This window comes from Mugil cephalus, chromosome 7 (assembly GCF_022458985.1).
Source record: "Mugil cephalus isolate CIBA_MC_2020 chromosome 7, CIBA_Mcephalus_1.1, whole genome shotgun sequence".
Taxonomy (NCBI): Eukaryota; Metazoa; Chordata; class Actinopteri; order Mugiliformes; family Mugilidae; genus Mugil; species Mugil cephalus.
In genome coordinates this window covers 15,666,249-15,683,046 of record NC_061776.1, presented here as the reverse complement: position 1 = coordinate 15,683,046, position 16,798 = coordinate 15,666,249, and the positions used below count along the sequence as shown (strand labels likewise).

General features: G+C 43.9%; 1 protein-coding gene across 3 annotated transcripts in view; it reads right to left on the bottom strand.

The window, feature by feature from the left end:
- Positions 1-16,798, bottom strand: part of LOC125010717 (dipeptidyl aminopeptidase-like protein 6) — a 78,011-nt gene that overhangs the window by 48,387 nt on the left and 12,826 nt on the right. Inside the window, exon 1 of one of the 3 annotated variants that reach the window (XM_047589488.1) lies at positions 15,464-16,455. The exons of the other annotated variants lie outside the window; for them this stretch is intronic. Coding sequence (XP_047445444.1) covers positions 15,464-15,655 — 192 coding nt within the window. The 5' untranslated portion in view covers positions 15,656-16,455. Of the gene's footprint in view, positions 1-15,463; positions 16,456-16,798 lie in introns of those variants that run through there. 3 annotated transcript variants of the gene reach the window in all.

The following is a 16,798-nucleotide window of genomic DNA, read 5'->3' as shown; positions in this document are numbered from 1 at the left end:
AAACTAAACACAAGTTGCAGAAGTTTTATTCTGTAACTGGACGAGACTAGAATAGTCTACAGAGTAGTTACAACCTACAGCAGCTCTGTGAGGCTGTGCTTTAGTGTGGACATGCTCATAATGTCAGTGCTTGGATGCTAATGTCTAGCAATAAAGTTTACATCGTGTAGTTCACTGTCTTACTTTAGCGTAGTAAAACTGATTTAAAAGCAAATGACTGCAGATGGTCATATTTGGTCATGAAATTTTAAAAAAAAGTAGAATATGCATTTGTATTTGACACAGTCAGGAAAAATCATGTATTTGACAAACTTATAACAATTGAACCTAAAGGAATAATGAATGTTTGAACCAAATTTAACCCATATTTCCTGCCAGCTTCACTGCATCGCTAGAGCAAAGGTGAGGGGATCCACAAAATTATTAATGACCTGTGTACCAGATATTGATACCACATGTCAAAGCAACCCAAACAACTAGCTGACCAGCTGACATTACTGGAAATATTAATAGCTCTCCCAGGTTGTAGGTGACAGCAATAGCAGCAGCAGTATCCTCGAAACTATGACAATATAAAAACACTGTGACAGCTTGTACACCGTCAGCTCCCTGCCAAGCTCAGTCTATCTAGGGTTTTGGCTGCAGTTTTGAAACATTTGTGTCAAACTCAAAATTGTGACAAAAGAAGTGCATATCCCAGACATCAAGGCAGTCACAAGGACAAAACCCTGGGATGCCCACTGAGATCAGTGTCAGCCGCTGAGTTGTAGCCGGAGTCTATGAAAGCCAGACGACGTCTCAATTGTTACCTCCTGCTCCCATGTGTGATGCTGATGGCACCGAGTGAAACATCTTTTCCTGCTGAGCTCCGCAATGTGTCTACCAACGGCACATACATGTATCGCTGCGTTTTTAAGGAGATCTTGTAACTGAGGGCTTTACAAAGAGACCCGTGGCATGTCATCATTTTTTTCAAGAAAGAGGAGCGAACAAAGGGACAAAAACAGCTCCTGAATCTTAAAGCACAGAGGCAGCCAAGAACATGGGTGACCTCCAGGACTGAAGAATAAAACCAATGTTCCCAAACACTGCAGTTCCCCAAACATCCACTTGAGGCCAGGCTCCAGAAGTGACTCAATCGCTATAGATTTGCATGTTAAAATGTTCAACTTCACAGCAGAGAGAGCAGCCTGGTGCAAAATCAGGTGTACACTCACTAGCCACTTTATTAGATACACCTTGCTAGTAAAAGGTTGGGCCCCCTTTTGCCTTCAGAACTGCCTTAATTCTTTGTAGCATACTTTCATCAAGGTGTTGGAAACATTCCTCAGAGATTTTGGTCCATATTGACATGATAGCATTACGCAGTTGCTGCAGATTTGTCGGCTGCACATCTATGATGAGAATCTCCCGTTCCACCACATCCCAAAGGTGCTCTATCTACTGGATTGAGATGTGGTGACTGTGGAGTTCAGAGAACTCATTGTCATGTTCCAGAAACCAGTTTGAGATGATATGAGCTTTGTGACATGGTGCATTATCCTGTTGGAAGTAGCCGTCAGAAGATGGTCCACTGTGGTCATAAAGAGATGGACATGGTCAGCAACAATACTTAGGTAGGCTGTGGCATTTAAACCATGCTCAGTTTGTACTAAGGGGCCCAAAGTGTGCCAAGAAAATATCCCCCACACCATTACACCACCACCAGCCTGAACCGTTGATACAAGGCAGGATGGATCCATGCTTTCATGTTGTTTACGTCAAATTCTGACTCTGCATCTGAATGTCGCATCTGAAATCGAGACTCATCAGACCAGGCAATATTTTACCAATCTTCTATTGTCCAATCTTGTTGAGCCTGTGTGAACTGTAGTCTCAGTTTCCTGTTCTTAGCTGACAGGAGTGGTACCCGGTGTGGTCTTCTGCTGCTGTAGCCCATCTTCTTCAAGGTTGGATGTGTTGTGCTTTCAGAGATGGTATTCTGCATTCCTTGGTTGTAACGAGTGGTTGTTTGAGTTATTGTTATCTTTCTAACATCTTGACCCTAGAGATGGTTGTTCGTGAAAATCCCAGTAGATCAGCAGTTTCTGAAAGTTCAAAGTCACTTAAATCTCCTTTCTTCCTCATTCTGATGCTCAGTTTTACCTTCAGCAAGTTGTCTTGATCACCTCTAGTACATGCACTAAATGCATTGAATCGCAGCCATGTCATTGGCTGATTAGCTGTTTGCGTTAACAAGCAATTGAACAGATGTACCTAATTAAGGTTTCCAGTGAGTGTGTACCAAGTGCATATACAATGTATCTGTGCGCTAGCGCGTCTGCATTTGCGCCACTAAAATGCTAGGCAGCAACTACTCATCTGGGCTGAGTTTCACTCTGTACCACACACAATGGTGAATAGAACTGGAATTCTAGTTACTCTCATTGGAACCACTGCAGCACGGAGCCTACAGAAGTCATCTGAGCAGAGGGTGTGTAGGAGGCTGAGCAAAGGAGAATTTTTGTGCATGTCCGCCTGAATCAGGAAATGCATTTCAGGCAAATCAGAGCTCATTACGGCACGAATCAAGCTTCATGCATAAAATAAGGGTGTGGCCGCTTTAAGGAGGCAGGTTGGCGCCGTCACATGTTGCTACCTAACTCTCCTCATGCTCCTTTTTGGTCGCTTTTGTTGATGGTGATGATGAGTCACTTTGACCTTCAAAACGTCTCTTCAAGAAACCTGTGGGGGGCATCGCTAAGGGTTTGTCCTTCTTAATATACAGTCAAATCCACCAGGATGTGCGATATTAAAGAAATACAAAGGTTAAGTATGTTTTCTTTTCTAATTACCTCATTGCATCCGCAGACCATTCATACTAAATGTTGCTGGTCCAGCTCTGAGTAGGTGGGTGAATATTAAATATGTATCTTAGGAAAAAAAAAAAAAAAAAAGCTGACAATGCATGATGGGGCTGAGAAAGCACTCTGTGCATTACACTGCAACTTTTGCTTAACCACAATTTATGCCCGTGTGGAGAATGCATTATGATCCGTGTCTGGCTCTACGTTTCACATCAGACAAGACATTCAGAAACAACTAATGCAACTTCTCCTACACACACACGCACACATAAGTGACACGGCATAAAAGGAAGCAACTAAATGAAGTAATTTTCTTTTTGTTTCACTCAAGATAACTTCCTAAAATGCAGAGTTCTGCTGCTTAATACACTTGTCGTAGTACTCGGGTTGCCCTTCAGAGACGTCCCTTCAGACAGGCTTAAATTTAGCATCTGACAAGTTTTTACATGTAATGACTATGATTTCGCTGCAGACTCAACCTGTGTCAACAAAGCACAATACGGGCTGTCATCTGAAGTGCTCATTATGTCATCAGCCGGTTTTAGATCTAAATAAATAAATAAACTTCCTCGAGCACTTCCTCGACAGTTGGCGATTCTCTCTGAACGTGCCCTTCGAGCGCTGCTCAATGACAGATTGATTAAAAGCATGGTTAGAAAGAAAGAAAAACGCTCCGCGTGGCAAACATTAAAAAGTCGCGGAAAATAAAGGATTCGACACTCACCTTCCACAGCTTCTCCACCCGAGACAACTTGCGAGTTTTCATTGTGAAGGAGAGGCAGCATATGCCAGTGTTGGAAAGAGAAGGAGGGATGATGAGTAATGACCTGGTCATAAAAGAGACACACCTCAGCTCTCAGACACAATAAGCCCACAGTCAGCATCTAAGCACTAAGTTCCACGCTCCACGTATTAAATCGAAGTGTGTGCCCGCATGGCTGTGCGGTGGTGTGTGTGTGCGCGCAGGCATGGGCTTTTTCTAGCTGAAACACTGCCCTCCTTCCTCAAATAAAGCCCACGTCATCAAGGAGACCCCAGAACGAGAACGCCAGAGGAGATCCCGTCAGACCGGCTCGGCGCTGTCGACGGGTGCACACAACCCCAGAGGAGAGTGAGGGATGAAGCCGGAGCCATCGGCCCCTTCGCAACAATCAGCACTGAACCACTTACCTGGGCCATTAGCTGCATCTTGCCGTTCAGCACAGATCAGCATTACACACCACACACAGAGCGGGGCCACATTATGGCGCTTTTTACCCAGGGTTGTTTATCCTGACTCCCCTCTACTTTTCTCCCTGGAGCAATTTACCCACAATACCACCTTTCGGGAGTGATAAAAGTGCTAGTCATACAGCTGCAGGCTACAGTTCCTTCAGGTTTTGGGTGCTCGAATGAGCAAAGACATTGCCCCAGTGAAGCTAATACCAGTAAGGTGTCACAAAGAGCACGCACCATCCTTGCAGGAACGCTAAAAGCTGCTTCTAATGTGCATGACCGTCTCCCCGCTGAGCTGTTTCTCTTGAATGATTAAAAAAACAAAGCAGGCAGAAAATAAAGGCCACAATTCAAAGACAGGCTAATTAATTTCTTTTACTGCCTTAGGGTTGTATGCTTCTGCAAACTTTCAGTTTACGTCTGTGTCCTCTGTTCCAGTTTACATCTACTTTGAAGGACTGCTTTGTGTCACTTCTTATCTTATCCTACTAGACATTTGCAGGAAGAATTTGCAGCTCGTCGCAGTGACCTTTAAGCACCAAATTTTAATCAGTTCATCCTTAACCCAAAGTGGATGCTTGAGCCAAAATTAAAGACCTCAAGCTGTTTCTGAGATATCGCCAGGAAGCCAGCCAACATCGGAGGGTTGGAAAGTTGGTCTGATGGTGCCCTGTCAAAGATCTGGAGCAATCAAATATTTTGGGCAGGTTTTGTGCAGTGACTTACAGCAACAAAGTCATACAATACATGTAAGTGCTGTTGAGCTGACTTTGCTTAGAAAAATGCTTCTGATATGACTATACAAATGTGTGCAATGGTACATCTTTGTTCTACATGAGGCAAAACATGGACCATAATGAAATGTAAATGGTGCGTTACAAGAGCACATGATGCATATGGCAAGAACTGCTCCTGCAGTGGAGGCATTCAAATGTGCTTTGTGTAATGTGAAAATGTCACAAACCCAGTGATAAGGTGAGTTAGGTCAGTTAGGTTCATATATATATATGTATATATGCATGTTTGGACACATTTTTCTGTTATTTTAGAAGTTTATCTGAATATGTTACAGTAACAGATAGGGCAGATAGGGATGTCCTGATCCACTATCATCTATTACTATCTTGTATCGGTCAATCCAAGTCCGAATATGATGTTAAATAAACACAATGTTCCCATAAAGGCTGTTCTTATCTTACTCGTTTTCTCCTACATCACGTGGGAACCATGCGAGTCAATTTAGTAAAATAAATAGGGCTGTCAAAGCTAATGTAGCGAGGAGAGACTCGTACCGTTTCTCCAGATAACCTCTGATCTCTACTACAAAAATACGCTGGTCATCCAATGCCATGAACTCCATAACCCTCTCTCTCTGTAATATATTTTGCCTTGATGTTGTGTCCAGTAAATCATTCTCTTCTAAACACAGCCTTCGCTATTTGCTGTTGTTGTTGTTTTATTTTTTATCTCTTCGGTGGTGAATTAAGTTGGTAGTATCGAATAATGATCTCTTACCATCACGTCACCAAACATGATAACATAATTCACAAATTTCAGTCTGAATGACTTTATTTTCAGAGTAAAGTTCTTTCACATAGAAGGCATGTTCAGTCACATGATTTTGGTTCTTCTTCTTCTTCAAATTTTGATATTATAATCATATAATTATAATATATTGTCATCCGAATTGGAGAAAAGGTGCAGGTATTACCATAATTATTATACAGTCACTTTCAGGGGCTCAAAAGTGACTGGACACTTTACTGAAAAAAATAAAAAAAAGTTTCGTGGACAGACGTGGGATATTCCTCAATTATAATTATTTTATCAGTTGAGCAGGTGAAAGATTTGGGCTTGTTTCCAGTTGTGTCATTTGAACAGTATGAGTTCAAACGAGTTCTTAATACAAGAAAAACAGGTAAAAACCAAAAGAAATCCATCAGAGACATAGCAGGGACATTAGGAGTGGCCGAATCAATAGTTTGGTACATTCAGAGAGAAGAGAAACATACTGGTGAGATCTGCAACACAAAAGCCTGAATGTCCACATTAAAGACGTGGAGAAAAACCCCATTATAACAGCGTGACGAAGAACACTCTCCAGGATGGCGTCCAAACTGCCAGGAAAAGGGCTTCACAGGAGCAAATACGGAGGAGAAACGGGGAACTGTGTTTGAAAATTGGTGTAATTCCCACATCGTCCTAAAATTTAGATGTAAAAAACCTATGATTAAAGCTGCACTTTAAGCCCATATTCACTCTGTGATTTGAATATATTTTGGTAAAAAGCTAAAACAACTAAAAATATCTCAGTCCAAATGGATGTACCGTATGTATATGTAAACCAACATTATCCACATGCAACAATAGAGAATAACAAAGATGTCCAGCTGAAGGACACACACACAGAGCTGATAAGGTGTGTATGTTTATCTCAACACATGAGCCATAATGTCAGCGCAGCATGACGACTTCCTAAACACGTCCAGCAATAAAGACCGTATTCCCATGATGCAACAGCCGATCTGGTGAGGGGAGTACAAACATCAATCATCACGGTTCAGCTTTCCTGTCTTCGGTGGGGTACGATTTGACAGGCTGCCAGCTCCAGAATGGCGAATCACTCAATAGAGCTCCCCGTCTTCTCTCTCCACCTCCGCTACGCCAAACAATCATTATCTCCCCCATCTCTGTTCTGCTCCATGTGAGCTCCACACCGAGCATCATCACAGAGCTGAGCTGAGAGCGCGGCTCCCAGCTCAGGGAAAAGCAATCTTCTTCCCCCCATCCCCCCGTGCTCCGGGCCTCATTCAGACCCCTGACTTAGAGGAACAGCGGAGAAATATTGACTGGAGATGATGATGTACACACAGCAAAGGCTCTGCAAAACAGAACGTGCCCGACGGAGAAGGGCTCTCCGTAGCGACATGACCAACATGTGCCTGCGCGCAAGAGGTGAACTTCACAGGTCTGCGCGCGATCACGCGCTTCGGTTTCAGAAGATGCAGCAAACATCCAAAGAACAAGCCACCTTCCACTTCTCTCCAGACTAGAATGGAGACAAAGATCTGGCAAGGATGCAGCATTAAACCCTAACTTATGTGTTATTCATCAGAAGACTGAACCAGAGCCCGGAGGCAAGAGAGGACCCACTTAGCTGTGGAATCATCCTGTGAGTGGACCAACACACCTGTATCACAGCAGACATTTTAACTAGTAAAGCAGGTGTAGGGAAGTTTAACGGCGGCTTTTTAGAGCTCTGCGGTTGTTGCTTCAAAGATGTGGAGAGCTGGCATGCTAAATGCACCTTTTAATGTGGCGGTGAGGCAGTGTCGCTGTGTTCACAAGGACGATAATCAGATTAAAAATGTCTCAGTCTAAGAACCCTCGATCAGATCCGCTACAGGTGACTTGAATCGGGTCGAGAGGTGGTGGTGCAAAACCTTTGAACACGTCTCCCGATTGTTTTTCTGACCAATGCAAATACGCAAATGTTCACCTCATGCGAGGTAAATATAAAGTGGCGCAAGTTTCCAGGAAGGACTGAAACGTGACACCACTCTCTTCAGCTGCAGAAGGCACCGTGTCACACCTATCGCACTACTGTTTGCACACACACAAAAAGAAATATATAATTAAATTAAATGAAATCGTCACCCAGGTTGTAACACGTGTGAGATAAATGAATAAGAACATAAAAGTTGGACTATTATATACCATAATAAGAGGTGGTTCACAATGACAGTACTGACCTACTGATGTATAATGTTTATCGTGCCTTCCTTCTGTCAAGTACAACTGAGTCTGATATGAGTGAGAATGATGTTTCATAAACCAAACCATTAGATATTAATGTTTATGTAAGTTTAGACTTCAACCACGTTATTGAATCTCTAAAGACATTACAATCCATCTAACGTTCAGAGGAAGCCGGAGTCTCTGCAGACGTTTTACTTATGTGTGAGGACCGTCTATGCTGACGACACGATAGACTGTGAGAGACAGATGGTTCATTCAGTCACCTGCCAGCTATGTTTTCAAAGCACCTGGCCTTATTTTTCCAAACAGTTGCCAATGCTGACTTCTCAGGTGGTTCCATGTAAATCATCAGGCGCGTCAGACTACAATCCATCCTCTTTCACGTCTTCTTCCATCCATCAGCGCAGACGTCTCAGTCTGGACCAAAGTGCTGACCAACAAAGCACACTGTTGGCACACTGCCAACCTCTGGGTCTCCGTCTACTACGATTTCTAACGCCGTTTTTTGCAATTGGCGTTGGGACTTTGGCAGCAACATGGAGCATTAAATTATTCATAAAACCACAAATAAAAGTGGGCCCACATGCGCGTCATCTGGGTCATTTAAGGCCGTCTTTTTGTTGTCGCACAGCTTCTAAAACCAAGTTTACATGCATGTAACGCAAACACTCCATTCGTCCACCCATCAGCCCACTGAGGCAACAAGAGCATCGGCGCAGACACACAAAGAAGTGCTAATCTAGCTAACTGAAACAGCCACTGCGTCAGGACAGAGATTTAAACATCAACGGGCATCTCTATTTCTCCGCGGTGGCAGCCCTGCTATGAATGTATAAAGGCTGACTTGTTGCTCGCGCTGTTGCCGCCCTGCAGGATTTACTCCTCTGTAATACGACCCTGTTGACTTTGCTTTTATTTTCAAAGGCTGCGTGCGCGCCTGTGTCTACATGCCTGCTAAATGGCGCGCTTGTGGCGTGTGCGTGTGCCTCTCTGGGGTGTGTCACTGCTGTATCATGGTGGGGTCGATAAGAGAATCTGCCCGTGTGACACAACGGATTACTGCTGCCTGGTCTCAGCCCAGAAAAAGGCTGTGAGAGGACTCGGGAGAAATTGCAGCTCCGCTCTGCTGCTCTAATTCCAGCTGACAGAAACGTTGTAGGAGAAATTTCTTTCACTTGCTTTAAATTTCTGCCTTTCTTTTCTTTTTGACTCACGTTGGCGTGACGCACTGCCGAAACGTTACGGAGGACGAGAGCCTCCGTTTTTTGGCGCTTCTGGTGCTTTGCTCAAAGCCACTCGGGCACGACACGTCACTGCTGCAGGACTGATCGATCACTGGCAGCTCAAAGACACCTGTTACCCTCTAGTTTCTCCACGCGCCCAATATGATAATTTGATCTTTCCCCCCTCTTGGATTAAATGTCGTAATTAAGCAATGCCACTGATGAGTCTGCCAGGAAAAGGTCTTTAACTGTGTCTACAGGTCAGAGCGATCCCTCAGTGAGGCGGATGTTGCTAGGTGACCGTATAACCTTTCCAATCCTTGTGAGAGGTGACATTAACGTCCTCTTCTTGGATCGAGATGAGACACTTTGAACCGCGCCAGCTGGTTGACTTTAGTTACAGAAGCTGTGCATAATAACAACTCTGGCTGTGGCCTGTTTGGTGGCACAGGAAGGATTTCTGGTTTCACTGGTGCCGCGTTACATTGCTACGTAGATATGATGTGTTTAGAAGTGAAGCCGGAGCTGCTGTCCTGTATATTGATGCCTAACAGTACGCTGCATAGCTGGTGCATTGACTGGAACACAACAGTCTCTAGTGGCAAAACAGGAGCAGTGCATGGAAAGTCTAGAAAAATAAAACATCAATGAAATGACACAGTACCTGCTGTATAAAAGCTGTTATTTTAACAATCATTTGGCAATGGAGGGAACTTATGTGTTAAATAAGAAAGAAAAAGAACTCCTCCCCTCACTCAGTAGAAACTGCACTGGTGCTTATCGGCAGCTTATAAAGCTAATCTTTTCACAGGAAACACTGCCTGGAGTTGTAAATAAAAAAAAAAGCAGTGATGTGAACGCAGGGAGAAGAGAAAATCTGAGTCAAAATGGGTTAAAAAGACGGTTATATTTAGCCGCGCGAAGTTCCTAAAAGCGGCGGAAATTTTTAAGATCCATGGTGAAGTTACATCTGTGGAGTGTGTTAATCTCCTGCGATAAGAAGGGGGACGTGACTGCCATCATAAAGCTGGAGATCAAAAAATGAAGGCTGACAAAAGGAGGGATTTTTTTCCCCCCACTTTCTAACTGAATCAATATTTAATCGGCTAAATTTCAACCAGTGAAATGAAACAAAGTGTGTGTGGGGGGAGGGGGTTAAAATTTGATGTGAATAAAACCGATGGAGGTTTAATGGCAGCTAATGAAGACCTTGTTGCCTCATAGACGCTATTATCTTCAGAGCAGGAAAATCTGCTGCAGTAGAGTGGAGCTGGGCATCTTCGTGGGGCAGCAAAGCTTCTCTGTATTTAAACACTGACTAATGCCCACTGTCAGCGTGTGTAATAATAGAGTAAATCATAGAGGGAAAGAAGGACAGTCAAACAGTGAGGCAGCAGCCTGCTGACGCGCGCTGACAGGTCTGTGGAGGTGGTGGTGGTGGTGGTGAGGGATGATCTATGGTGTGTCAACAGACTGTAGAGGTTCTGGGTGGGGGGTGGATGACCTGTTGAGATGTCCTCTGAGAACAGAGGAGCAGGGATGGGGGGGGGGTAGTAAAAATGCAGAATGTATAAATCTACCAGCATCAAACGAGCAACGCAAACAGGCCGGTATACGTTAAAGGGGAATGACTTTGCGAATGAATGCACAGGAAACGTCACCGTGGTGCGTTTCGTTACACGGGAGGAGGATGTTCAGTGTGCGATCTGAGAGCTGCGTCATCTCCAGATGGCAGTCAGAGCCACCAGCAAGCAGCAGTCACTGTGTGTGTGTGTGTGTGTGTGTGTGTGTGTGCGCGCGCGTGTGTGTGTGTGTTTTCCCACAGCTTACAGCCTCACCCTCTCCACCTTTGCAACCATGGCAACGTCGAGCAAGAGGTCCTGCTGTGGATGCTTTGTTGTCCTGAGGGGAGGAGCTGCACTGGGTGACAGCATGTTTGCCTTGTGTGCCCTTTACAGCATACGTGGTTTAAATGCTCCGCGGCCATACACCGAGCTGTCGCCGCTGTTTTATTTGTTAAATTTAGTTGTGCCTTATTTTTTCCCCCAATTATTTCATGGCAACAATATTTGAATGTTGTTACATTTGTTGGATTTAAACGCAGCACGCATGCCTTAGAGTCAGCTTAGGTTATGAGAGCATTTGTTTTCTGCTATCGTTTTTTTTTGTGGGTCACTTGTTCGGTCACATGCTCGTTCATGATGTCACTTCCTGGTGTCACTGATCTGATGTGCGTCTTCATGACTGAGTTGTCACCCTGACGTAGCTGAACATTTTCATTTTAATGGATTTTACCATAAAAATCTGCAACATTTACATGAATGGAAGAAATGACCACATTTTATGTTTGCGTTATCACAGCATCTGCAGTTCCTTCAACTCTGTAGTTCATTTCAGCATCCCTCGGATCAGTGATTTGGTTTTGGGGACTGCAACTTTAGCGATTTTTACTCAATCTTACCACTTTCATTCTTGGACAAACAGCTCTAATAATCTACTGTGCGCCTCCTGCTTGGCACCAAACCGTGCAGATGGTGAACAAATGGAGCATTTAGCAGCTAAAGAGCCAGATATTTCCCCCAAGAGTCACTGGTGATTGAAATCAGAGCTAAAAGTTTTGTAAGAAAAGACGAGGGAAGATATTGAGCCGATGTGACCACAATATCCTGTCCAGATTAGAGCGCCACACTGCGTCCACAAAGCCCACGTGTGCATAACCTGCACATCCGGCTTTGAAAGAGGGAGTTGTCTCAGGACACATGGTTGTTTTGGAAAATCAGTTGCTGCCTTCAGTAAGCAGTCATCACCTGCAGCATCCAGCCAGGCCTGCTGCAGAGATAATGAGGACAGCCTATCACATCTCACTGCTCTCTTTCTTTTATCTGGCTGCTCTCATTGAGCTCCGTCTGGCTGATTTATCTGAGCTCTGGACCTCAAAGGAAGCAAAGAGCTAAGCTAAGACTTGGGAACTGGGCCAAACTTTCTTACTCAGATCTGGAGTATTTCAGAGCAGAAAGCACAGTTAAGTGCACATGAGGATAATCACCTTGGGCAGTCTCATCCAGTGTGAATTCAATTTTACATTTAAGGAACACAGTCAGGAAGATTTATATTCACTTCTTTTGAGCTCCAAATTCCTGAGAACCTAAAAAAAAAACGGATCACAAAAATATGTGTGCGGAGAACTGATCTCGGATCAAGTACATGCAAATGAATTCAAATTAATTAAATGATAGCAGGTATCATACTTTGAAGGCTCGTCAGTTTGTCCTTAAACACAGATGCTACACTACAACAACACTAGTGTGATTTCTAAAGAGGACACTTTGTGTTTGTCCCCAGGGGTGTGGACTGTTTTATAGCTGCTTTCCTGCCACCATTTTTCTCAAGAAGAAACATCACACTTTCTCTGTGCTACAGGGGCATCGTAAAAAGCTAAGCTACGACATGTTGCACGACTGGACGATGTAGAAGAAGAGCTCTGCACAACGTGAACTGTCTCCATTGTGCCTGCAGTTGTACAAAAACAAAACCAGATGCTCAGGATTTCAAATGTTTTAGCCACACGACTAAAAACTGCAACTAAATTTTAAAACAAGAAACACCAAACACAATCCAATAGGACTTGAGTAGAATGGCCAGAAGAACGTAGTTTAAAGTAGATTTTCTAGCTGTTCCAACAACTTATCTATTAAAACACACAAAAATAAGACTTCTGGATTGGCGTTCAGTATCAACACTTGACTGCGAGGACACTTTTCTCTTCATTAACCTCCAAGAAGTATGGCAGACGTCCATGTTCTGTCTGCAACCCGAAACACTCCCGCGGTGCTCCTTCAGCCCCACAGACAGCGCCAGAGGACAGACAGACACATAAAACCGCAGCAAATCCCAGCAGACTGTTGTTTCTCATCACTGTCATCCTTTGTTGATGCAGTTACTGGTGACTGTGGATGCTTCAAAGAACTAAACATAACATTTGGGGGAAAAGCATCACTTCTGATTCACTTCGAATTACGGTACACAGAGCCAAATGCTCTGAAAATTTGCTTGAGGGAGGAATGAGTGATTTAGTTTAATCATTATCAGTGAAATGTTCAACTTTTAAAAAAAAAGAACTGACGGGAAATAAGTCCGTGAAATCTTCTTTAGCAGAGACTGTTTATATTGCCAAATCTTACGACGCACAACTCACTGGGATTAAAGATGGGAGATTAACGGGTATTTTTGTATTATCGGCCCTTTATAGCATTTTATTTGGGCAGAATCGGTCAAACATAATCATAAACTTTTCATCTTTTGAATCTTTGACAACAGTGAAGAATTTTCAGAGAAATCTATTGGTCTCAGCTTGTATTGCATGCAAACATTTGCTCTGTTATCTGTTCTTCAGTGGTTTACAGCAGGTTTTGGGGGTTAGGTGTTAGTAGGAAGAAAAATGTGCAAATAACTATAGAGACTACGTATCATCATCCATCGCTGAGAGTGACACCAACAAAGAGAAACGTTTACAGTTTTCGGCCGTTATATGACCATAAAGGAAAAGGCGTCAAGATCGTCAGCATATTGTCAAAATGTTGCCACATTTCACGTTTATATGCTGCACTTAATTAGGGATGCTCATGAGTTTCCATGTGAGGAGGTGAAACAACTATAGCTGATATTTCTAGCGGCTCAAACTGTACCACATAACACTGACGCAAACCGTGGAAAACAATCTCCAACTCACAGTACACACACCTCTCCAAGACGCAATGCCTGTATTTTCTGAGTTCATGGGCTCAGATCAGCACTGCAACAAACAAATTACACAGCTGTATCTTCCCAATGTTATCCACAAATTTGCACCACTGAAGAACAAAATCAAGTGTAGATTTAACAAACAGGTTGGACGGATGCAGGTAAATATTAGAATGAATGAAAAAAATATTCGCATTATTTGCCATTTCCCCCTGCAAAATAAACGGGAACAACAATATCGCCTTCAAACCTCTCCTGAGGAGGGACGGATCGGAAATAGCGCCCGGCGAAATGGTCTCCTCATCTCCTGAGGAAAAAGGCAATTTCATGCTCCAGCACGACTCGGGTGGACATGGGGACGAAAGGTGACCTCAAGGTTAACAGTGTAAACCTGAGAAATGTGGTGGAAACCCAGCAGTACAATAACAGCTCCAGACCAAAGTGAAATCCAAAGATTGTTAAAGAAAATCAAACTCGTAGGCTAGCAAGTGTCTTATAAAGTGAGCATATGGGATCTTAAAGGAAACAAGAGGAACGGTCTTTGCCTTGTGTACCCTACTAGCGTTGTGCAATCAGTGTCAGCGTTCAGCCTGTTGCCAGCCCTGATTCCTGATGTGACAGACGTAAATAATTCAGAGGAGCATCATGCGCACTTCGCTGTAGGTCTGAGAGGGTGTCAGTGGCAGACAGGAGACAAATGTCTTAGCATCAGGCCTTCATACAGATCAAACCTGCGTGCAGTTCATTTCACTTGTTGATTTCTGGTCTGTTGTTCACTGACTTTTGCTGGAGAGACAACTACACAAAGAAACCAGTGAAAGGTGCGTCGGAACTTATTGAGAAATAGGACAATGTAGACGAAAAGCTCTGCATTTTACTCCAAGCACGTTTACGGAGAAGAAAACCTGGACATCCTGCTCTTCTGTTTTTTGTTGTACGTGCCTGTTGTACAAAATACAAACCTGAAAGCTTTTTTTTTTCATTTCATATCCTAGCACCATGAAAACATGTGGCCCTACAACACAATTTAAAAACACTAAAGACTAAACCCAAACACAATCCAGAAGGACTGAATAGAAAGGCCAGACGTATGCACTTTAAACTAGATTTCCTGGAAGTTCCAGCGACTTATCCATCAAAATACACAACAAATAGCATGGCCAGTCTTCTGGATTGGTGTTCAACAACGTTCTCTTCATTAACCTCTAAGAAATATGGCAGACATCCATGTTTTGTCTGTAACCGAAACACTCCTGGTGCTCTTTCAGAACCACGGACAGCGCCACAGGACAGACAGTGGCCAGTGACTGTGGATTCTTCAAAGAACTGAACATCAGAGATGGTGAGGACACCACCTTTAACAGGCCTTACTGGATGATTATCCATCAGTATACAGACACAAAATGGCAACACAGTCACAGACAGTCATTTAAGAAAGAGTGGAGCTATCATAGAATAAAAAAAACGCCTTTAAAAGTTTCTTGAACAGTCTGTAAAAGTGGAATCAATGAGACTGGGCTTGTTTACCAAATAGATTTGCTGGTGGGCTTGTGACTGTATGTGTATTTAAGCGCAAGCGTGTTTGTGTCTGAATGCATCTGGAGAAGATTGATCTAACTAACATTTGCGGATTTATCACAAGGGCGCATTGTGTTGGCAAATAAATAATGAGTGCCTTACGTCCTCGTCCTCCCTCAGGCATTTTTTGCGGTACTGGACGTGGGGTCTGCCGTCTACGAGTTGCTGGGGGGTCTTCGCTGCGTTTTCCTCGTCTGCAACCTGTCCACCGAGAAGGTGGCTGGCCTCAGGTGGGTGCGGAAAGGAATTGGTCGTGTTGATCTTCCCGGTGAATCTCTGGTACAGCGAAGCCATAATATGGGTCCGGTTCAGATGAAAAACAACTTAGAGCATATCAGAGCCACAAACGTGACTCGTCTGATTCCGGGATCTTTGTAGAATCTACTGGTTTTCTGAGCGCCTCGAAGAGAACCGATGGCAGGCAGCCAGTTTTCACCTCCGGGACGGAGCGACAAGATAAGGTGAAGATAGTTAGCTAGTAAATAGGCATCTATGGATAGTGGATGAGTCACAGGCTGAAGTGATAGACCGATAGAAAGCTGAATCCTTCGCAGGGATGTCCTTTTAGCCTTCTCCAGGCGCACGGCAGACTGGTGGGCTGTAGGTGTCAATAGTTGCTCTCTTCTGTATTCACAACACGTTGTCTTTCCTCTTCAGTTTCCTGATGCCTCCTCACATCGAGATAGGAAGCGGATGCGCCGAGTTTCCATCAGATAGCTTATTCGATCCTCGCCAGACGCGGAGTGATTGTCCGGAAAACAAAAGAGCGAAAGATAACGATTCTTGCGTCTGTTTGTCGTTTTGTTTGTTTGTTTGTTTGTTTTTTTGCCTGACTGTCCTCAAGCATGAAAAGTGTGAAGGACGCAGATAGCCCCGATGGTACTCTCCGCAGACGCGTTGTGCATGAGAAGTGACCATGCACTGAGAGATCAGCTTCACTGTACTGTCATCGCTGCGTGCTGCTTTACGCACAAACATGCGCCAAAAACACACGGCTTCGCTCGATCATACTTTCATTTAAAAGCTCCGATTAACGACGTTTTTCTCATGTGTGATTTCACGGGTCGACAAATTGTCTCCCTGATGGCTGCGTGTGGTCCCAGGACGGAGCTCGAGTGCCTCTCTGTGGCGCTCTGAATTAGGGCAGGCTCGCCAACACACCCCTGGACATGTCCGCTCCAGGTGCGAAACAACAAACACTCTGGCTGTTGCCAATATTTTCTCGCAAAATTCCTTGCACGAATCAAACTAACGTTTTCATTTCCCCCAAAATAACTCAAAATACACTCAAAGACAGCAAATGTGCCTATTTAACAAGCGAGTAAAATGGAAAAGGAGGTCATTTTTGGTATCTACCCAAACAAACTGGCATAAACGTCTCTACTGCAGCATCTGAGAGACTCATGCATATTTTGCTTTAAATCCCATTAGACTGTA